General features: G+C 44.7%; 1 protein-coding gene across 2 annotated transcripts in view; it reads right to left on the bottom strand.

The window, feature by feature from the left end:
• Nucleotides 1–24,190, bottom strand: part of GPC6 (glypican 6) — a 796,530-nt gene that overhangs the window by 361,457 nt on the left and 410,883 nt on the right. For both annotated transcript variants that reach the window (XM_081003110.1, XM_081003111.1), the window contains exon 3: nucleotides 13,121–13,512. In XM_081003110.1, coding sequence (XP_080859236.1) covers nucleotides 13,121–13,512 — 392 coding nt within the window. The remainder of the gene's footprint in view (nucleotides 1–13,120; nucleotides 13,513–24,190) is intronic.

Below are 24,190 nucleotides of genomic sequence, written 5' to 3'. Positions count from 1 at the left end.
ATTCAGGAAAGTGGAAATTGTGTGAATCACACATACACTTGTATGCATAAATGCTTGAATCACACCTATATAGCGTGTTCCTACGGGCATATACTGCATCAGGATTGCCCACCATCTCACTACACGTCAGCAATAACCAATGCATAGCCTCTTTGAACAGTGGAGAAAAAGTATGGGCATATGCATTTATATTTCCTCTTTGCAGATTGCAAAAGTGTTTAAAATGGTCAAGGCTCAGGAACCAAGAAGACCAAAACCTCAATAAAGAATGGGAAAAGTTTATAATTTATCTAGGAGACCACTGTAAGACGATGAAAACATTAGCAGGAATCTAATAACACTTGCAATGGGAAGCGGGTGGCGCTGTGGGTTAAACCACAGAGCCTAGGACTTGCTGATCAGAAGGTCAGCGGTTCGAATCCCCGTGATGGGGTGAGCTCCCGTTGCTTGGTCCCAGCTCCTGCCAACCTAGCAGTTTGAAAGCACGTCAAAGTACAAGTAGATAAATAGGTACCGCTCCGGCGGGAAGGTAAATAGCATTTCTGTGTGCTGCTCTGGTTCACCAGAAGCAGCTTAGTCATGCTAGCCACATGACCCAGAAGCTGTACACTGGCTCCCTCAGCCAATAAAGTGAGATGAGCGCCACAACCCTAGAGTCGGTCACGACTGGACCAAATGGTCAGGGGTCCCTTTACCTTCACTTTAATAACACTTGCAATGTAGCAAATATTATGGACAATAAGGAGAGATACAAAATATGGATTATGAAATAATATGCGGTGGAAAATGTTGACAATAGGACCCATGGAGAAGACCTGGAATCAATGAAGCCTCCCAAAAAACTTTCCTATCATATGAAAGGGAAGACAGTGGGGGTGGAATCCAGCTCCCTGTAAATATAGCATTAGTGCTAATAAATATTTTGACAACTTTGCTGCATTCATTGAGGATGCAGCTCAAAAAAGTGAGGGGCTGGCTGGCTGGCTACTACTTTCCACTCGCTGCTGCTGTGTAAAAGAGAGGGAGTTGCAGCTTCCAGCCAGCCTATTCCCTTTTAGCATTAGCAGGTTGAAAGCTTAGATGGAATGAATTGTATACTACAGTAATAATGCATTCAATCTGGGAGTTCAGAGATTTTAGCAGTTTATTACACTGGGCTAGGAAATAGCCTGAGGACTCCCCAAAGAGCTTGAGGCAGGAAGGTTTTCTAGGGAGGTTTCTGACAGCAGCTAACCCTGTGGTTGAGCTTCTCTGTCTCATGCTCTGTAAAAGGAATGAGAAAAGATGGGGGGAAGGGAGGGGAAGGAAGGTGGAAGGAGAGATGATGAAAGACCTGTAAGTGCTTATCTCTCCTAGCGAAGTACATGTCACGCATGACGGATGGGATAGCGGCAGCTTTCTAAACACCTCCTCATAGCGTCCATTCCCCGCCACTTGATGCAGAGGGAAGTTTTCTTCCTTGAAGGTTATTTTAAGATCTCTAGAAGGTATGACAAGATGACAGCGTGCCTTGATTTTTCTTTCACGTACCTCAGTCAAATGCTTAAACGAGCTCCTTATTACACTGTTACATACCCTCCAGACATTTCTCCAATGAAAATAGGGACGTCCTATTCCATAGTAATAATTTTATTATTTATACCCCCGCCCATCTGACTGGGTTTCCCTCCAACATATATAAAAACATTAAGCATGTAAATCTTCCCTATACAGTTGCCTTCTAAAGGTTGTGTAGTTACTTATCTCCCTAGCTTGGGGATTGCATAACTCCATCTGGGCAACCAACGGGTATTTCCAGAGTTTGACACATCCTAGAGAGGCAAAATCATCCAAAGAGGCTGCAAATCAGAGCAACAATTATCATTATCATTATCATTATCATTATCAATACAACATACATCTGACCGTGTTGCCCCAGGTACTCTGAGCAGCTTCCAACATATATAAAAACATAATAAAACATTAAATATGTTTTTTTTAAAAAACTTCCCTAAGACTGGCCTGCCTTCATATGTCTTCTAAAGGTTGTAGAATCATAGAATCATAGAGTTGGAAGAGACCACGAGGGCCATCGAGTCCAACCCCCTGCCAAGCAGGAAACACCATCAGAGCACTCCTGACATATGGTTGTCAAGCCTCTGCTTAAAGACCTCCAAAGAAGGAGACTCCACCACACTCCTTGGCAGCAAATTCCACTGTCGAACAGCTCTTACTGTCAGGAAGTTCTTCCTAATGTTTAGGTGGAATCTTCTTTCTTGTAGTTTGGATCCATTGCTCCGTGTCCGCTTCTCTGGAGCAGCAGAAAACAACCTTTCTCCCTCCTCTATATAACATCCTTTTATACATTTGAACATGGCTATCATATCACCCCTTAACCTCCTCTTCTCCAGGCTAAACATGCCCAGCTCCCTTAGCCATTCCTCATAAGGCATCGTTCCCTCACTCCTTCCTCTATATGATATCCTTTTATATATTTGAACATGGCTATCATATCACCTCTTAACCTCCTCTTCTCCAGGCTAAACATGCCCAGCTCCCTTAGCCATTCCTCATAAGGCATCGTTCCCTCACTCCCTCCTCTATATGATATCCTTTTATATATTTGAACATGGCTATCATATCACCTCTTAACCTCCTCTTCTCCAGGCTAAACATGCCCAGCTCCCTTAGCCGTTCCTCATAAGGCATCGTTTCCAGGCCTTTGACCATTTTGGTTGCCCTCCTCTGGACACGTTCCAGTTTGTCAGTGTCCTTCTTGTGTAGTTGTATAGTTGTATAGTTACTTATCTCCTTGGCTCGGCGGGTCACATAATTCCATACCCTCCAACATTTCTCTGATGAAAATGGGGACATCCTAATGAAAATACAGACATTCCGGGATCAAATCAGAAAGCGGGGTAACTTCTGTAAATCCAGGAATGTCCCTGGAAAATACGGACACTTGGACAGTTTGCTGTTATGCATCATCCACTTCTCCAAATGTCGAAGAGTACAGTCCTACATCTCCTCTGTGGTTAGCACTACCTGAGCACTTCCTTTGTTAAGAGAGCACTGGAGATGTAAGCTGTTCATTCCGGAAGCACAGCACTTTGAGAGCAGAAAGCACAACTACTCGCCCTGTATCAGGTTCTTAAACAGAGCAACTGTTTCCAAAGTGCTTCACTTTCAGGCATGTCACCATTTTATCCTGGTCTATGCCCAAATTCAAACAGGAAAAAAAAAAAATAATGCTTCTAGCTGTCTCTTCCTTCCCCAAACTCTTAAGTGCCCATTTGAAATGCAAATCAAACGATGTGCAAGTCGACTTGACACCAAAGCAGAGAAGTGGCTAATCACACAGCCTTGTATGGTTAGAACAATGGAGTTCAATTTCCATATTGATCCCAGACCACAGGATGCTGCAAAATGCTCTGGAATTCATCTTAAGAAACACTCTTTGCTTGTGCAGGGCTTGGGCAAATCTTGTGTCGTGACTGACCAAACTTAGTTTGCACTCAAAGTCTTCTAAGGATTCCCAGGTAAGATCTTCCCTCTATTGTGTGGGCAGGTAATCCCTCCCCTACCTGGCCTGATCTCCTTGGCAACGCTTCCCCCAGGTGGGATTGGACAACTGACTGGGGTAGGCGGAGACCTCCAGGTATCCCACCTGAGGGAAGGCAAAGCCAAGCCTATGCTGATGGAGTCGCTCCAGATCCAGGGGCTGAGCGCGTCCACGCAAAGGTCGCCCCCCCGTTTCATGCAGGGAGCGGTCATTACGGATATTCTTGGAGAACGTCTGTTAAGTTTTTCAGGAAACAATTTTCCTGGAAAACCATTTAAAAGCCACTGACATATGTAATTCTTAACCATATACTAGTACCTTACAACAAATGACATTTTGAAGAGAGATGTGGAGAATATATTATCCCATCTATTTATAAATGGCCACTTTTCTGGCCTTCCTCATCTAGATTCAGGGTGACTAGACTATTGAGTAGTTCTATAAATGTCCAGCTAAAATCAGATAGAAGAGAAAAAGAATCATTTATCAAATAAGTAGGTATTCTAGTCAATATAGGTTTTACATCTGAATTATAGATGCAGGAAATGCAAAAGGCCATTCCTTGTGAAAATGGCTGGAGAAGTAATTCAGTCCAGACTAAGGGTTATGAAAACACCCAAAGCTGTTTGGGTTATGAAAACGCTAGTGTGGTGGTTAAGAGCGGTAGACTCGTAATCTGGTGAACCGGGTTCGCTTCCCCGCTCCTCCACCTGCAGCTACTGGGTGACCTTGGGCTAGTCACACTTCTTTGAAGTCTCTCAGCCCCACTCACCTCACAGAGTGTTTGTTGTGGGGGAGGAAGGGAAAGGAGAATGTTAGCCGCTTTGAGACTCCTTCAGGTAGTGATAAAGCGGGATATCAAATCCAAACTCTTCTTCTCTTCTTCTGTTTTACACTGGAATGCACATTCCAGTAAATGGAAGCATTCCAGTCAAATCATGTATGTGTCAAATGTGTAAACAGCTTACTATTAAAATCTTCTTCAAATCTGTTTGGTAGCATGGGGGGGCACAGGGGCAGTTGCCCCGGGTGCAAAATCATTGGGGACAAAAAAAATTCAACACCCGGTGCTGCTTCAATACAGCTACAAACTTCCGTCACTGGGCTCTACTGAAAGCACCTTCTCCATGCAAACCAGGAAGTGACCTCTCCAAACAACGGAATGACTCTTTTTTTCTTCTCTGTGGTTGCCATCTTTTGGGTGTTAGGCAGTTTAATACTCATGCGTACTCTGTCTGTTTCCCTCCATGTGGGGTGCTGGCAACCCACACTACACCAATGCTTCAAATTATGGGTTTTAACCCATTAAGTAAAAGAAAGACCATACTCTGACAAATCAAACTGTTCCCTAAAAAAGTTTTAATTTGAAGTTTGGAAAAATTCTCAGGAAGTAGAGGAGCAGGGCAGGAGGGGCATTGCTAACTGATCAATCTGAAGAGGTTTCTGAGGCAGCCCGCGTACAGCTTCCGGGTCATGTGACCAGCATGACTAAGCCGCTTCTGGCGAACCAGAGCAGTACACAGAAACACTGTTTACCTTCCTGCCAGAGCGGTACCTATTTATCTACTTGCACTTTGACGTGCTTTCGAACTGCTAGGTTGGCAGGAGCTGGGACTGAGCAACGGGAGCTCACCCCATCGTGGGGATTCGAACCACCAACCTTCTGATCAGCAAGCCCTAGGCTCTGTGGTTTAACCCACAGCGCCACCCACGTCCCTTACTAGGGAGTATGTCCCATTAAATTTATACTTCTGAATAAACATGGTTAGGACTATGCTGTTAGACAGGTTGGCCCCAAGTAATTTATAACTCTGATGTCAGAAATAGCATCATAAAGAGTTTGTGGGAACTTCTTTTGCATTTGTTACTGATAAGGTTTCACAGGGAGTTCACAGAAATGGATCATACAATCATATGGTCTTTGAGAGAGCATCACAGAGCCAAAGAGCAGACTTAATTCTCTAGGGAGAGAAAGGTCTTTCCCTGCAGAGGGTATTTTTCCCTTAGCATCCACCAAGGCCCTTTGCCCATTACAAGGATTTGATATTTTTTTAATGGAGGTTTACTCTGGGGGTCAGGTTCTTGTTGTTTGGTTGTGGGGTTTTGTTTGTTGGTTTGTTTTTGTTTTGAGGGATAGGGTTTCTGAGCAACACTGGCTTTTATTATGTGAAATAGGTATTTTTTGTATGGCCATGACAGCCTGTTAGATTTCCAAGTGTACTCCCAGCCATTTTTTTTAAAAAAACCTTGGTACCTCTGGATTAGGAAATGATGAATCTCCTTAAAGGAACTGCTTCAAAAGACAACCAGTTCAAATATCATTCATTTTGCCCAAATCAGATATCTTTTTGAATAATACACTGCATGCAGACTTGATGGGCGGAATCCATTGCTCTTTTTACTTCAGATCTGCATAAGAAATGAAATAAGTAGGCCTTATCAAACCACGGTTTGAAAACACCGTTCCTGTTGGCAGTCTGTTAAAACATCTTACAGATAATCAGTGACTCCAGTAGTTCTAAAAAGTCAGCATGTCGCAGAATGATTTACATCTCAGAGTGCTGTTTAACCTTCCGGCTTCTTTATCTCCCTTTCCATCCTCCGCTTGATTCCTCTGCATTTCTCCACGTTACCCCTCCTTACTTCGGCATGCTAAAACAGCAAAAATTCTAAAGCTGCTGTAAGATTAATCACAGAAGAACTACGCTATGTTCAATTCTGGCAGTGTCAGCAGAAGAGTCAATGGTGGGGATCAGATGAGCTCCAGCTCATTGGTGGCACGTTTATCAAATTTCCTCACCAGAGAATTCATTGCAAACATCCCCACCCCACCCCCTTGGCTTTTGTTACTGTCATTCTGTAAGCCCTTGTGGCGATACAAGTTAGCTTTTCGGGAATCCTTTGGAAGTCTGGCCTCTGACACTTACCTCTCAGCAATACTGGCAGAAAGCTCTGAAGTTTCTTCCGAGCAGCAATCTGCTTAACCTTTCCCTTACCGTGACTGTGAAGATGCATATTACAAATACGAGGTGGTCCAAATGCTAAACACAACCCTAGAAAGGATGGGAAATGGTCTGTGCAAGGAAAAGCCCATCAAACCATTCTTTGTTAAGGAACAGTGTGTTGAGGGGGACGAAAGGCATGGTGAGATAGTATTTTGCACAGCAGCAGCTGGAGAAGGTTTCCACTCTTCTGTGCTGTGTGTGAATTGTCCTAACATGACAGGAGAAAAGAAGTCAAGGAATATGGAAGCAGTGGCGGAGCAAGCTGATCAGGTGTCTGGGGCGGCGCATGTGCCCTGCGCCCAGGGGCGGGGCCAGCTACCTGCGGGGTGGGGCAAGCAGGGGCAGGACGCTCCATGGGGCCTCCAAAGAGTCTACCTGCCTCATCCCACTCAGCCACCCTACAGCTGAGCGGGAGGCGGTGGGCAGACCGTTTAGGGCAGCGTGGAGCCTGCGGGCGCCCAAGCCACCACGTTATTCCCAGGAGAGATGCATGGCTCGGGCATGCTGCAGGCCCTGTGGTGAGGGTTAGGTTTCTGTCATGCCACTGTGCAGTTCTTGGAGTCACAAGACTCTGTTGACATTCCAGACTGTTGGAAGTTTCATGGGAGACGGATGTTGAAGTTACTGGTTTCCTGTTTCTGTGTCCTGTTGTTTTCTGTCTCTCACAGAGAGCAGATGCATATTCTTTTCTGTCTGGTGTAGTTAGGAATAAAGTAGAAATGTAGCACATATTTCTGGCTCCTTCTGCTGCTGTCTGAGTACACTGCGCAATGGAGAGCATGCCTGAAGTCTCATTCAAAGGCTTAGGTTGTTAATCACCGCCGGAGGAGTAGCCATTACAGCTCGGTCGTACGGAGGCTCCGACAGTGAGTCCCGCCTGGCATTTTGTCACCCCCTCAGTGGTGACACCCAGGGCGACCCGCCCCCACCACACACCCCTTCCTCTGCCCCTGTACGGAAGATACCCATTAAAGAAAGCGACTGAATGGATACTGCCTTGTATGAGACGATACAAGTCCTAGCCCAGGACAGAGACTGAATTCCTACAACAGTGTACAGGAAACATTTCAAATACTTTTATCGAGCTGCAAAATGTCACAAAACAGTGTACAAGCTTCTAAGCTGTCCAGAACTCTTCATCGGGTTAGACGTAAATGGAACAGCTGGGGCAGAGACAGAGAATAATACTGGCTGGTGTTGGAAGCATGGCGTCTGCATCTGATCAAAGTCTTGATGTGGAATGGGTAGGAGGTAGCAAACATTCAAATGAGGCTCTTAAGGTGCTGTGCTGGTATTGGAATTAGCCTGCATAACAGTGGCTGATTCCCCCATCTCTTAAAACACAAAAACAAACTGGCCGTTACTAGGTCTGTCTGCGTCATTAGGTGGGACTCAAAAAGTTCTTAACTGGAGGAAAATAGGAATCAAAAGAAACAAGGCAGGCCTTACAGGGGCAAAGGTGGAAATTACCTTTAGGTGGTGTGTTAGGCAAAAGGTCAATAAAAGCGAAATTTGGTAGCTTCACATAGCCATTAAAAGGAGTGTTCCTTCTGAGAAATAAAGTCCCCTTTTAAGGTGGTTAGAAGCCCTTTCCTCCTGTTTAGCATCCGGTGTTATGTATTCAGTGGTTTATGTTTGCCTGAGCTTGAGTCTGGACTAAGGATTCTGAGCTCCTGTGTTCTGATTTGATACATGATGTCCAATCACAGAACATTTCAGGATTTGGGCCTGTGCCATTGGCCCTTGAACTCTGAGTCATGATTCGCAGCTTGAAAGTTTAGACAGCCAATCACGGTGGGAGTGGTCCAGGTTTCTGGAATGTATATAAGCAGTTGCTTTGCCCCTGTTTTCCAGTTATGTAGTTCAATAAAGCTTCTTGCTGTTATTGCTGTCTTGCCTTGTGGGAGCCCACCTATACATCACATCCCACTGCTGAATTACTAAATTGAAGAAACGGAGTCTGGTCACAGGCTTCAGATTTCACTTTGCCTGACCTCCTACTCCTTAGAACAGGGGTGAGCTAACCTCTGCCTTCCCTAAGCTGTTGGTCTCCAAGTTCCATGTACCCTAGCCAGCATGTCCAACAGTCAGGGATAATGGGAGCTGCAATCCCACAAAATCTGATGGGCTGCAGGTTCCCCACCTCTGCGTTAAATGATACCTATGGTACAGCATCACACATGTGTGCGTCTGCACCCATCCATGCTTAAGCGAATCTACAAATTCTGCGCATGATAAATGGCTCCAACCTACACCCTCACCTCCTGGGAAAAGAGGCAATCTTCACTTGGTATTCTTTTATATGCTTTGGCCTAGCAGAAGCAGCATTTTGCCTCTTCTGTGCAATAACTCCTTTTCCACCCGGTTCACATAACACTCTATCAATGTCTTCAAATTGCATTTTCCAGCATTAATATACTATTTGTTTTGGCTCCTAATTACCTGCTTTATCAGCATGTCATATTTGTTCCCCCCTTCCGAGTAATTATATTCCGAATCAGTGTGACACTTGATATTGACCTTTATTTTTAGCTTTCTCTCCCCCTCACAGAAAAGAGGGTGAATGCTTATTTATAAACCATGAAAACTGAGTTTGTGAGAATATTGATTTGGTGTCTTTAAAAAGCAGCAGGCTGGCAGGCTGCAACTCGAAGTGATCACTGGCAATTAGCAGGGCACATTTTTCACTGCTAAACCTTGCCTTTACCTTCTAATTCTATTACTGCATTCGCTCCGCTCTTCCCAGAAAGCACTGTGTTTGTGGCAAGAAACCAGCTATCTGTATAATTTAATGAAAGCCAGTGATCAAAACTGATTTAGTCAGTCTCAAAAATAAGGCAGTGGCATAATTGACACCAGGTGTTCAGAAAAGTTTTCAAATAACCATTAAAAAGATTAGATGCTAATTTAATTGTTAAGTTCCTTTGCAGGAATAACAAGATATTAGCTACAGGGTCAAATGCTCCAGATATTTGCATGACCATAATAATTATCTTTTATGGGAGAATTTGAAAGGCTCCAATGTATGTTGGATGTAGCTTAGAGTTGTCTCATATGCTATATTTTTCCAACATGGAGATATTGGGAAAGGCATGCTATTTTTGCAGCACTAGAATGGAGTTTTTATTTTCTCTGTCTCCTTTTGCCTGAATTCATATATTGACCATGAAGATTCTGCAAATGTTGACTTGCCAATCCATATACCAGTCAGTTGTGATGGTAGCAGAACCACTTCTAATTGTAGCATGGTCAACTGTTAATATATTAGCTTTAAAATATTGCTTTGAGGGAAGGTATAATTCCTCGTAGAAGGGGCACAGTGTCTGACATCCACAGACTGCTTGTAAAAATGGATTGGAGTAAATTTAGAATCACAGAGTTAATGAAGGCATCTCGCCCATAAATCCCATAATAAGGTGGGCAGGCGTGATGCGGCTGGGGTTGGCGCAAGGGGACATCAATCCCTTGCCCCCGAGCCAGATCACCGCAAGGGCCCAGATGCCCGGCTGCAATGCTGCCCACTACGAAAGGAGAGAGGTTCCCCCCCCAATCTAGTGCTACCCAAAATTTTAAACTACAAGTCCCTTCAGTGCCAGCCAACATAGCACATCTGAAAGATACCACATTTCAGAAGACCGACCTAGATGTTCATTTTCTGTTAACAGTTCTCAAGAATCTATTCAACAAGGCCGAGAATTGCCCAAACAGTAGCAATTTTGGAGTGTCCTGTTGAAAGTGATCAAACGTTTTCAGTATTGAAAGAGCGAGCAATGCTATTTTGTTCGCCGTCAGTGCTGACACATAGCTGGCTGGCTATGTATCTACATAACAACACCTCGCTTGTTATGTGATCTGGCTGGCACCTCCCATGTAACTATCCCAAAGAGGAAGTTATAACAAAGAAGTCAATAGTAGGTCAGGGAAAACAATGGCATATTGCAATAAAAATATGCAATGTACCCTTCCCACATCAAATTCTGGGTGTGGTTTATTGTTTTTCTTAGACAGATCTAAGGACATAATCCTATGGAAGGATCCAGCTGGATGAACAACTCACGATGCAGGAGATCTCCAGCTCAGCTGGAGGATTCCTGGCTCAGTTGATCTCCCCTGGCGTAACTCGCTCATCCCAGGTGAATCAGGACTCAGATATATCCTGGCAACTTGTATCAAAAAAATGTAGCAGAGCATTTGGGGTGGTTTTTTGGGGGGAGGGGGGTTCACGTTTGTTTTATACCTTTGCTTTAAAGTACTCAGAGCAAGATACGCTTGATCAGCCCAGATATCAGCACAGCAACAGAGTGTTAGTATCTTGATCAAGGTCTTTCACATGTAAGCTGGAATTCAGACCCATGCTTCCCTGATCCAAAGCCCTCAAAGTAGGAGCTATGCCCTATTGGCACCCACAGGTTGTGATATTGCTGCAAAATTGGTGATCCAGTGAAAAGTGACACTTCTTTGTCCTCCTTATAATTTCATCTAAATGAAGACCAGTCTCTTGAAGTTTGACAACACAGTGGAAATTAACTTCGTCGCCAATATAGAGCAATTCCTGAAACAACTGCAAGCACTCAGTTATCTATATTAAAGATATCTCAGAGCTGTGGGCTGCTGCAAGTTCTTGAAGTACAAGAAGAGAGACACTGACGAAAAGCATGCACACAGTTACAGAGAAGGCGAGCAAATTCTTTGCTGAATATTTCATTAATCATGAAGACTCTAAGTCATCCACATCATTCCTTTTTGCACCAGAACACCTCCCAGTAGATTACAAAGATCTGCAATACGGAGTGGGTGGGGGAATGTGACAGATGACTTATTTTTATATTCTGGATTTGAGCTGTCTACTCTTTACCTACTCAACTACATTCTGTGATATGAATGTAAATTATTTAATCAGATTGCCGCTTTCACACTCTCATTTTAGACTAGAATGTGGGGGAAGCCTTGGAAAAGAAAGCATGGGGGAATACCAATGCAACGATTCACAAAAGTAAGGACAAACAGTTCGGCTTGGGTCCTCAGTGCTCTGAATGGATAATATACATTTAAATTATTTCACAGAATCATAGAATTATAGAGTTAGAAGGGACCCTGAGGATCATCTAGTCCAATGTAGGAATATGCAGCTGTCCCATACTGTGATCAAACCATCAACCTTGGCATTACCATCACCATGCTCTAACCATCTGAGCTAATTGTTGGAAGGGACCCCAAGGGCCATCTATTCCAACCCCCTGAAATGCAGGAATCTCAACTAAAGCCTCCATGACAGATGGCCATCCAACCTCTGCTTAAAAACCTCCCATGAAGGAAAGTTCACAACCTCCCGAGGGAGTCCATTCCCTGTCAAATAGATCTTACCATCACAAAATTCTTCCTGATGTTTAGTCGGAACCTCTTATCAGCACCATCAAAAGTCATGAGTCAGAACTAATGGCTTTGCAAAGATCAACATATATAAAAATGACAATCATGGTTTTGTCCATCATCAGTCCTCAGGTTCCACTGCTCTGCTTGGGACATAACCTTTGATCAAACAATCCTTCTTTTGGGATACTGATGTCATGCATTTACATGTTTTGTTTCCTCTTTAGCTGACAAGCATATGGTTTGGATTTATATACTGGAAAGAGGTTTAAAACAAATGAGAAGAGAAGAGAGCCTTGCCCTCATCTGAGAAAAAAAAGAACAAACTTGGGAGATCCTAATGACAAAAATCTCTCATTTGATACCTAGTCTGCCCTTAGATCCTACAACTTCTGGTGATGTGGAAGAAATTTGTTCCATTCGCACCTACCTAATTTGCACTCTGTAAATCAATCCCGGAACCAAATGAAGCTGTCCTTATAAATTTACCCTTCTCTACATTTTGTGATGCAGTTCTCCAGCCAAAACACATGTGCAGAATGTGTGCAGTGGGAAAAGAGCACAGAAAAATGTGGATATTGGTGAAAATAACATACAGAAATATATTGTGCTGGAGGGAAACGCTTGAAGAAATGTGCTTGGAAATGCGTGTATGAATGGAGGAGGTTACTTTCTTTAAAAAAGGCAAATTGATGCAGAAAAGAGTTTGACTGAACTTAAATAACATGAGGAAAAGAGAAAAACCAACACTGACAGATCTGTCCACCCCATACACCCTCAGACATTCGTTACAGGCTAGCTTTCCACCTGCAGCATCCAACATGAAATCCATTAGTTGTACTCCAGAGCTCCTCATCATGTTACTTCTTCTGTATGCTGGAATCAGGTCTCAGAGACTGAGACTCAGAAGGAGGGGTAAATGTGGGTCAAGCAGGTTGGCATCCCTATAAAGGGATTTGTGCTACGTAAATACTGACATATGTTCCTTTCTAAATGGAAATCTCAACAGTATAGCTATCATCTTGACTTAGTCCAAGGAAGAAAACATCCCACAGTTACACGTCAACAAACTTGCCTTTCAGCTATAATTGTGGCATAGATTGAAAGTTGCGCACCATAAAGGACAGCATGGAATAGGAGATGAAGGCTCCAGTGAAGCATTGAAAGGAAAGAACCAGCAATGAAAAGAAATAATTTGGATTACCTTAGATACTCTGTTAGCAACTTCTCTGCCTACGGTCAGCCCCTGAACAAAGGTCCTTGCAGCGATGAAAGCTCTTGTCACTTGAACCTTCAGTTTCCTGGGTACGTCTCCAAAAGGCTTAAGCTGGTCTGTGTATTTGCTTACACACTCTAGGTAGTCCTCAGAGAAATGATAGTGGGGGTTTATGAGCTGGAACATTCGCTCTAATAGCCGAGCCCAGAAGTCATTCAACATTTCCTCCAAGTTCACGTTGCCTCCTGTATAATACCGTTTCAGTTCTATGAAGAGGTCCTGGAACACTTCCGAATTCTGCATATACAGCATGCCGTATGTCCGTACAAACATATCATTTAAAGATCTTTCGGCATTCTCCAGGAGTTCTCGGAAAAATTCTATACAAAATAGAAGCATAAGCATAAGGAAAACAATATATAATATGAAGGAAAGCAAACAATATTAGTGATAATCAGGATTATGATAGCGTGTCACATTTGTTTTCAACTTTTAAAGCAAGGGGGTGCCAGAATCAGACCCCAAACTCACCAGGCACCTTCTGAATGTGTTGTAGAGCACTGGGGTAACATCATAGCACTGAGCTGAAGGGAGACATTTCAGCCTCCCTGCCCAGACAACTACTGTAAAGGTAGGATATTAAAATTGTACTTTCTTCACTCCTTAACCAATACACTGTAGAGCAGAAAGAGCACAATCTTCTGTCCCACTGCAGCACTCTTCCACTGATCTGCACCAGTCAGCTATTGTCAGAGACTGGCTGGCTGAGGAAGAACGATGGGTGCCGCCTGACCTAGAGCCCACCAAGGATGACGCAGAAGACAATTTAGACCTCGGATCATGGTTGTGGGACACTGGAGAGCAGTCTGGGGAAGGGACGAGCTGGGAGGTGCTTGAAGCAGGAGGCTTGAGCAATCAAGGGTAGGGTGGTCAGAAGAAGGAGGCCCTTCCAGGACAGGGCTGGAGGCTGAGTCTCAACGTCAATGCAGACTCAGCAGAGAGCAGTCAGAGATGGTCTCTTCTACCTATCAGCTGGACAGTTCCAGTCCTGCTGGATCTCCTCCTCCTCTGCCACCCCACTCAAGGAGGGTCCTGCGCATCCTGAGCAATGGGCCAGGTGTTGGAATGAATTCACGACAGACGAGTGGCAGGTGTCATATGAGAGGCGTCTGCCGGGGCGAGCCCCAGGAACTCTCTTTTATTGAATATTACAAACATTGCCACAGGTGTGCTTGTGGCTGACTGGTTGATACAAACACAAAGCAACTTGTTGCTGATTGGTTAACATAAGTACAAGGTGGGAATTACATATAAACATTTATCACCGATAGATTAAAGGCTGGGAAACGGAGCTGGAACTAGACAGGCATGAAACCTCCTAATTAAATTATAACTAAAGATTAATATAACATGACTAAAACAATTACTAATGATTGATCATAACATGAAAGAATATAATAATCGAGTTCCGTAGATGTGGTCAGCTATGCATTAAGAACAGATCATATTGTTTGTTCATGAACTTGAAATGAGCTGAAGAATGAGAGAATGTCTTGGTGTGTTTGGAACAGGTTTGTACAGTGTGTGCAGAAGCAGAAGCGAGACTTCCCAGAATGCAAGAGAAAAGAAGCAATAGTTCTCATAGCAAGACTACCCATATTGCCACAGTTATGTGCAGTAAGAGAACTGCAGAAAGAGAACTTCCCTTTATCAGGCAGGCTCAGAGGAGGAACCCACCCGCCTGTCACAGTCTCCGTCTGCTTGGGAAGGATACAGAGTGAGAGGCTAGAGTGGTGGGGCTAGTGTTCAGATTCAGCAACATCTCATGCTTAATGAGTAACGCTGCTGTGTTGTTATTTTCTGTGAAGAAAAGTTAACTGAATTTCTTGCCTCACTTTCTTTCCTGCCCTGCAGAGCACCTGCGCTTGCCTGACAGCTCCTTGACAGCTGTGGACTCTGTGCCTCTCTTTGTGGTTGTGTGGTTGTGTTATGCGTATGAAAATGTGGGGTAGTTGCACAAACTCTGGGCACCCCACTTCCTTGGACACATCTATTCTGGGCATGCAGCCTTCAACTAAAAAAAACCTGCCTATCTCCATCCTTAATTAACTGGTCAAGAAAGAATCTTGTGCCAAGAATCTTGTTGCCTGTGCATGTGGGTTGGTCAATATTATGCAGCTTTGCTCTGAAGATTTGAAATTAAGAAGAGTTCCTTTGAAATAATATTAAGAGAACATTAGATTCCAGAATATATCATTTTTTTTAAAAGCCATAGCCCTAAATGTTAAATATGCTTTTAAGGAAAACTGCTACAAAAGCTGTTCCATTTATATTTAAAGGATTGTTTAAGCAATGCAGCTCTTGTCACTTAGAAACTGAATTGGCAGTGTTTCTGCTTTTGAGTATGAAATAAGGGGAAGAATGCTATTTAGCAAATTCTGTGCCTAAGTCAACAAGTCTAAAATAAAGTGTTGTTTTAAAGGCTTGCATGTGGGAGTAGAGGGAGATGAGGGAGTGGCTTAGAGGAATGCAATCATGGCAGAGCCTAATTTAGCACATGGTCATGCTCAGAATGAGAAGAAAATCAGATGAGGCTGTCATAGTTGGGTTCAGCATAAGGGGGAAACTAGATGCCAGATGTGCATAACTGGTTTTTTTTATAAGTGCATACCAAAGAAAACCCCGTGTTGTAAAACAGAACATTGTAAGCTTACTACACTTTTAAGTGATTGCTGATCCATGGCCATTTGATGTACCTTTGGGGACAATTAATTTGCTGGTGAAGAATTATCATGGAAACAGTTCATTATCCTGGAAGAAGTGTTCTGTCTGCTGCTGTTCTTGGAGCACCCATTGCTACATTTGGAGTACCCATCATCTCACGTATTGACTGTGGAAAGACATTCTGCCTCCATTTCAGTAACTTAGCACTCCTACCATTCCTGTTCATGGAACATTTACAGTGGTACCTCGGATTAAGTACTTAATTCGTTCCGGAGGTCCGTTCTTAACCTGAAACTGTTCTTAACCTGAAGCACCACTTTAGCTAATGGGGCCTCCTGCTGCTGCCGCGCCGCCGGAGCACGATTTCTGTTCTCATCCTGAAGCAAAGTTCTTAACCTGAAGCACTATTTCTGGGTTAGCAGAGTCTGTAACCTGAAGCATATGTAACCTGAAGCGTATGTAACCGGAGGTACCACTGTATTTGATTCTTCATAGTTTGTGGCTCCATGCACATATTATATGTCTTTTTGATAAGTGGGCAGTGGAAGGAGGAGATAGATCAGTACTGTGGCAAGAGGAGGGGCTTCAAACCATTGCCCCCACACTACGGTCCCAAATAAAGTGAAACTCCTTGTTGCTGCTGTTTGCAATGCCACTTGTCCAGTGAAAGGTACCAATCACTTGCTATTGACTGTAGTTCCCTTCACATGGTTGACTCATGATTCTCCCCCAAGCAAAATCCTTAGCGCTCTTCCCTAATGGAAGAGGTTGCAGCAAGTAATCTCAAGCTTTGCTGAGGATGAAACAGGACTTCTGAAGGAAACCTGTATTTCCAAGCACAGTGTTTTTGACTAATCTGCACGTGGGTCAGGAAGCACTTGTCAGTGGATGGTAGGAGGTGCTTGATGCATCTGCAGTAGCTGATTCCCACCATGACCCAATTTTAATTGATTTTTCTTCAGTGAAGCTCAGACATACTGTGCAGGGGGGGGGGGACAGAAAGCAGGCACGTGTGGAGGACTCCCTGGTCCTGAATGGGGTAACTGAGCCGCTGAAGGACCAGGCCCGCAGCCTGGGAGACATGTTGGACTCACAGCTGTCCATGGAGGCACAGGTCAATTCTGTGTCCAGGGCAGCTGTCTACCAGTTCCACCTGATACGCAGGCTGAGACCCTACCTGCCCGCAGACTGTCTGGCCAGAATGGTGCATGCTCTAGTTATCTCCCACTTGGACTACTGCAATGCGCTCTGTGTTAAGGCTACCAGATGCCTCCATTTCCCGGGGACAGTCCCCAGATTTACAAATCAGTCCCCATACAAAATCCATTGAAGTTGAAAAAGTGTCCCTGGATTCATTGAAAAAATCTAGTAACCTTACTCTATGTGGGGCTACCTTTGAAGGTGAAACTACAAGTAATCCAGAATGTGGCAGCTAGACTGGTGACTGGGAGTGGCCATATAACACCGGTCCTGAAAGACCTACATTGGCTCCCAGTACATTTCCAAGCACAAGTCAAAGTGTTGGTGCTGACCTTTAAAGCCCTCAATGGCCTCAAAGGCCCAGTATACCTGAAGGAGCGTCTCCACCCCCATCGTTCTGCCTGGACACTGAGGTCCAGCACTGAGGGTGTTCTGGTGGTTCCCTCCCTGCGAGAAGCGAAGTTACAGGGATCCAGGCAGATGGCCTTTTTGGTAGTGGCGCCTGCCCTGTGGAACGGCCTCCCATCAGATGTCAAGGAACTAAACGACTACCTGACTTTTAGAAGACATCTGAAGGCTTTAGGGAAGTCTTTAATGTTTGATGTTTTATTGTATTTTTAATATTTTGTTGGAAGCCGCCCAGAGTGGGGAAACCCAGCAGATGGGTGGAGTAATAATAATAATAATAATAATAATAATAATAATAATAATGTCAGGGGTTCAGGGACAGAGGCACAGGGTAGGCAGGAGATGGAGAGCGATGGGGATAAATCCCAGGACAGCGAGGAAGAGGATGACAATGACTCTAGAGATTCCATGAGTCTTTCCAGCGAATCAGAGGATTCCCAGAAGGGGGCGCCGGTGGTCAAGGCCAGGGGAGCCCCAGGGGGGACTTGTCAGGAGCAGGGGGCCAGCGGGGGATCCCAAAGTGGCAGCTGGGCGTCAGGACCAGCCTCCCCGCCAGAGTGCAGCAAAGGGGGTGGAGGTTCCAGTGTATCAGGGGAGGCGGCTCCGGCAGCAGAGAAAGGAGGGAGGTCGGAGCAAGCCACCCTCCCGGAAGGGGAGGGGAGTAGTGAAGGGGGTAGCGTAGCTGTCAAAAGGAAAGTTAGAGGTTGGGGGCGCGCGCCAAGTTCAAATGTAGAGGCGCGCGGAAGTACAGGGAGCCCGGAGGAGGGGCCAGGTCCCAAAGCCCGCAGGAGGGGGCAAGAGCAGTCTGATTCCGCGTCGGAGGAATCCAGGAGGGGCGAAACCCCAGCGGGCAGAAAGACCCTGCGGAAAAGGAAAGAGAGAAAGAGGTGGAGCAGCGCAAGCCTCTTAAACTGGTGCAGGGGAGGGACAGATTCAGAAGGGACTTCAGCGGTCTAAGCCTAGCAGACGTAGGGCTGCGCGCCTCGGATCTGAAGCAAACAATGAACTGCAATAAACACTTTTGTATATAAGAAAAGAAAGGCGTTGGTCTTTTGTGAGCTGAGACTTGAGGCAGCCCTGACAAATAATAATAATAAATTATGAAACCACAAATAAGTGGAGATGGCCAAAAGAAGAACAGTTTGCATGGGGGAAGCAAGTTCAAGTGCAAGGTTCTTCTCTTCCACCTGCCAGCGATATACACTCTCTTTGAAGTCATACAGTTTTGGAAACATGTATTTCCTAAGATAGCTATAGCTCCACCCTAAACCATTTAAAGTGATATTTGATCTCGAAATACTCTGCCAGTTGTGACCGCATCTTTGTGTTTTTACTCCTCCTTTGCAGCCAAGTGAAGAAAGCAGATGTCAGAAAGGCTCACAGCAAGAACATCAGTTTAATGCCTTTTCCCAGCAGGGCGTTTTAAAATGCCTTTTGGACAGAATCACGAACAGTTCGGCTAGTCATGTTTTCCTTTTTGCAAAACGTTTGTGCTCCCAATCACCTATAATCCACACTGGCGTATCCTGTTACTTTCAGAAGTGCAAACTACATCCAATACATTGTATATCATTTATACTGTGAGCTGAATAAGTCTCACATTGCTAATAGAGGAAAATCCCTGTTAACACGTGGCTTTATTGAAGCCACACTAGAAACTTCTTCACTTCATTTATTCTAAACTTTCTGCAGCATTACAAAACCACCACTGTGTTAATTAAACAATGTTAAAGTTAACAGTTAAAGGCTTAGCAATAAGAAAATGTTATAATAGAAGCTGTCTCTCTCTCTTGTGGTCACTATGAGCAGTGGCGTAGCGTGGGGGGTGCCAGGGGTGCCGGCCGCACCGGGCGCAACTTCTGGGGGGGCGCGCTCGCTGCCTCCGGAATCGCCCAGAGCCCCATGGCAGCGGCTCTCAGCGCTCGCTGCGGAAGGCGCGCCAGGCAGCCCCTCCTCACCGACGGGCAGCGTTCGCCTGCGGGGCTCGGCCAGCGCGCAGGGCTGGCCGCATGGAGTTGCCGGGGAGCCGCCGCCGCCTGCCATGCCGCCCTGGCTGCTTCAGCCGCGTCCGACAGCCGGCTCGAGGCTCCTTCCGGCCAGGTCTCCCGATGGGGTGCTGCGGGCGGAGGCTTCGGCACCAAGCACCACGCCGCCCACCCGCCCCGACGGGGCCCGCCCACCCACGCCGGAGGCTGGCCAACCCACTGGCCCCAGAGGCGCCCCCTCCCCGCGCCAGAAAGAAGCCGCGTCAGGGCTAGCCGGGCCGGGGAGGGAGACCGAGAAGGCTGCGCCGCAACGCCCAAAGACGCGCGTCTTGGCGCAAAGGGGCCCACGGCACCCAGACGCGGAAGGGACCCTCTCCCCCTGACCCGCCACTGAACTGCAATTCCCAGCTCCCTTGGCAAATCCCAGTGCCCAATCCCCATGCTTTATTTGAGGCAGGGGTCCTTTAATTGCAAAAACAACACCACGGAGGGCAGTAGTCACTACGAAATTTGCCCCAGAGTAGAGCCGTCAGTATTAATGACCATGGTTAGGGGTTAGGGGGCGCAAATTACTTGCCTTGCCCCGGGTTAGGGGGCGCAAATTACTTGCCTTGCCCCGGGTGCTGACTACCCACGCTACGCCGCTGACTATGAGTACTTAGATTTTATGGCTTTTCATATGAGATCCAAGCCTAATCCTAGACTGGCAGATACAATGTCATATATTACGAACATATGTATTGGTGTTAATGAGAAGGGGTGAGTTCATAGTAGCAGCTTTGCAGTCTTGTTTTCTTATCCCACAGATGAAACGCATGTCACTCGACAAGAAAAATTAGCTAACAGATTAGAAGTTCAAATTTATGAAATCTATTAAATATTTAAATATGTATTAAACATATAAGCCACAAGAATTTGAAGATGAAGAATGGAAAGTGAGAAAGGAAGCAGAGCAGTGCAAGAGAGTAAAACTGTAAGTTATGAGCAGGAAAAAGCAAGAAACAAAGGAAATTTATCCTTTTGTTCCAAATACATTTATTTTCTGGCAAGAGAAATAATCACAAATATCTAGCTAAAGCTATTAGAATATTGTGTATCTGGTATATTAATTGCTCTTTTATAGGAAATAGTGGTGTTACAAGAAGGCCCCAGTTGATGTGGAATAAGTACAACTTTCTTTACGGAATATACGAGTTATTTTAATTCCTGTCTAATGGGAAACAAGCAACATCCTGCATTCTAACTGGTGATATAGTAGGAACAGATTTGGTCAATGCTTTCAGAACTGTTAGTAATTCTTTGCTGACAAGACAGATTGCACATGTAGCACATAGTGGATCCTGAAAAGAGCTTTTCTTTCCTCAATATATTTTCTTTCATTTGATGGGAAATGTCCCTGTTTTATGGTCTGTCCCTTGAACAACCACCTCTGCAAATATTGCATTTGTTCCCACAAGGTCAGTGTGAAAACATCAGCCATACAGTGAATGCAAGGTCAGTGGTATAATGCATACTCTAATTTACACCAAATACACCACGGATACACTGACCACGGAAGTAAGTCTCATGGGAGTCAACAGGACTTACTACTGAGTAGACAGATATAGAATGCTGCTGTAAATAAGGTCAAAAAGAAAGTATAATACTTAGAAAAGCCTGCCTCAAACATGCATTTTTCTTTTTATCAACTACCTCTTCTTCTTTTCTTTATTCTTTAGCAGAGGTCAGATATTAGTGTTTTGATATTGTGGCTGAGCCAACTCAGTCATCATTGGAGACACTTCTTTCTTCTCCTCTATCTCTCATCAGTACCATGAGGTAACAGACAAGCATAAAGCACACATTGCAGCCATATTTAGGGACATAAAGAAAATGCATATGGAAAGACAAATCTATAAAGATGATCTGATGAAGGGTAAAAACACAGCATATATGGGCAGATGCCACAATTGAAGAAGAAGAAGAGGAGGAAGCGGAGGAGGAGGAGGAGTTTGGATTTGATATCCCGCTTTATCACTACCTTAAGAAGTCTCAAAGCAGCTAACAATCTCCTTTTCCTTCCTCCCCCACAACAAACACTCTGTGAGGTGAATGGGGCTGAGAGATTTCAGAGAAGTGTGACTAACCCAAGGTCACCCAGCAGCTGCATGTGGAGGAGTGGAGATGCGAACCCAGTTCACCAGATTACAAGTCCACCGCTCTTAACCACTACACCACACTGGCTACTAACACACACACACACACACAGAGAGAGAGAGAGAGAGAGAGAGAGAAGAATGACAACCCCATTGGATGAAACATGTTTCAGAATTGGATTTAAGTGCATTTGGCAAAAGATTACAATATCACACCTCCACATATATTACCCTTTGGAACTCCTGGAAAATTAAACGGTCAATGTTAAGTTATCCTATTTGTACGTATTCTGTGGGGTGTTTTGCCTTTCAGTATAATTCTACCTGTGTCAGGAAGCAGGTCTGATACTTGTGAGTGCTTAAAATTATCGCCATGTGAATGGGGTCGTGAGTATTTAACTCTTCTCTATGATCATTCCCTTTCACCAAAGAGTTATTTAGAACTCCACAAATTGTGCACACACTGGCATTCTTAAATATCTGGCTCACATGAGATGCAATTTGTACAATGGGATTTGTGGCCAACAATGGGATTTGTGGCCAACCTTGTCTTCTGGATAAAGAGTGGCTTCTTATTCCAAGAGGCTGGTCTAAATCTTCCAGTTTTCTCCTGGTCTCCCATGCCACAAATTGACTTTATTATTGTTGTTGTTGTTACTGTTATTAAACCAAACTAAGTACCTAATGCACATTATATGATGCATGACAAAGCCATTGCAACAAATCCAGAGATTTGCTACCTTCATATTATATAGCATACAAAAGGAATCCGTATGCAATCAGTGGATATAACTGAGAGATAATGTGGTATAGTGGTTAGTGCTGTTGGACTAGGGCAGGATCCAGGTTCAAATCCCTTGAGCCTGTCCCTACCTATCAGCCTAACTGGCTTCTTGTGAAAATAAAATGAGGAAATAAGAACTATGCAGGCTGCCTTGAGTTTCTTGGAAGATGGGTGTATTATGAATGTAATAACTCAATTAAATAAATACTTTACCTCATGTCTGAAGGCTGAGATGCTAGCTTGGAAGTTGGAAATGCTGTTTGTCTGTGAGAGTGGAATGGACTTTAGCTACTGAAACTTTTGCTAAGACTTTGTCGTCCTCGTCTCTCCTCTCCTCTGCAGCTCTCTGCACATCCTAAAAGCTGCTTCAGAGGGTTGGGGAATCCTTTGGAGCAGATTTGGGAGGCTGTAGGGAGGAGGAGATTACAGTGGTACCTCAGTTTTTGAACGTTATCTGTTCCAGAAGACCATTCGAGTTTCAAAACGTTCAAAAACCAAAAACTCAGTATGGAAGCCTCAATACGGAAAACTCAAAACGGAAGCCACATGGTATGCTTGACCTCCAAGGCGAGTTCAAAAACCGAAGCATTTACTTCTGGGTTTACGGCATTCGAAAACCGAAATGTTTGTCAATGGAGACATTTGAAAACTGAGGTAGCACTGTAATTCCCATCGTGTGGGTAGTTTGTGCAACATTGGATTGTGCCTAGTGTGTTGGAAGCTGCTTACCACTTACACACACAAACACATCAACATTTAAACACAATGCAATCAGCAAATTAAATACCGTATTTTTCGCCCCATAGGACGCACCGGCCCATAGGACGCACCTAGTTTTTTAGGGGGGAAATAAAGAAAAAACTTTTTATTCCCCCCCCCCAGGTGCACTGCACTAAGCCTGAAGCTTGGGGCGTGCTGAGCTCAGTGTGCCCCAAGCTTCTGGGTGCTGGCAAGGTCTCCGCTAGCCTTGGGAGAGCCGCGCGACTTCGCGCGCCTCTCCCACGGCTAGCGGAGCGCTGCACTAATCCTGAAGCTTGGGGCGTGCTGAACTCAGCGCCCCCCAAGCTTCTGGGTGCCGGCAAGGTCTCCGCTAGCCATGGGAGAGCTGGGTCTCCCAGGGCTAGCGGATAGCTTCCTGAAGCCTGGAGAGTGAGAGGGGTCTGTGCGCACCGACCCCCCTCGCTCTCCAGGCTTCAGCGAAAGCCTGCATTCGCCCCATAGGACGCACATACATTTCCCCTTCATTTTTGGAGGGGAAAAAGTGTGTCCTATAGGGCGAAAAATACGGTAATGCAAGCCCCTGAAGGGAATGGAACCTGAAATGATTTTGAAAAGTCATGCCTCTACTCATTACAGCAATGGGAATGTGCGTACAACCCAGCTTCCCTCACAGCCTATAAAATGCTAGGTGCCAACTAATTACACATTTGCCTCTATATTAGTAAAAACCATCTCCAGTATGTTATAATTTTATTGTCCCCTACATAGCCCTAGATGTTAAGTGCTGCTGTATTTACCAAGCATGTAATTAAGTGTGAGTTCCCATTAAGCAATGTAATATTAGGGTTCATTATGAAATTACACTGTTCAGTCAACCTAGCATTGAAAATACAGTTGTCACTTTCACTGACATAAGCATAATTTCATTAGGCACAAGTTAACCCCCTGAATAGCCAAATAGTGCTTTATTCATATTTACATTTCAACTTTCAATATAAACTATGTTTTAATTGGCAGATATATTTTTCCTGCCCACAGTTAACTATGGTGAAAACGTCGGGCCTAATATTATATGATATTATATTACCTCAGGCCTGGCTTA

The sequence above is a fragment of the Podarcis pityusensis genome, assembly GCF_964106645.2.
Source record: "Podarcis pityusensis genome assembly, chromosome: 4".
NCBI classification, from domain to species: Eukaryota; Metazoa; Chordata; class Lepidosauria; order Squamata; family Lacertidae; genus Podarcis; species Podarcis pityusensis.
This window is presented reverse-complemented; position numbering and strand designations above follow the sequence as displayed.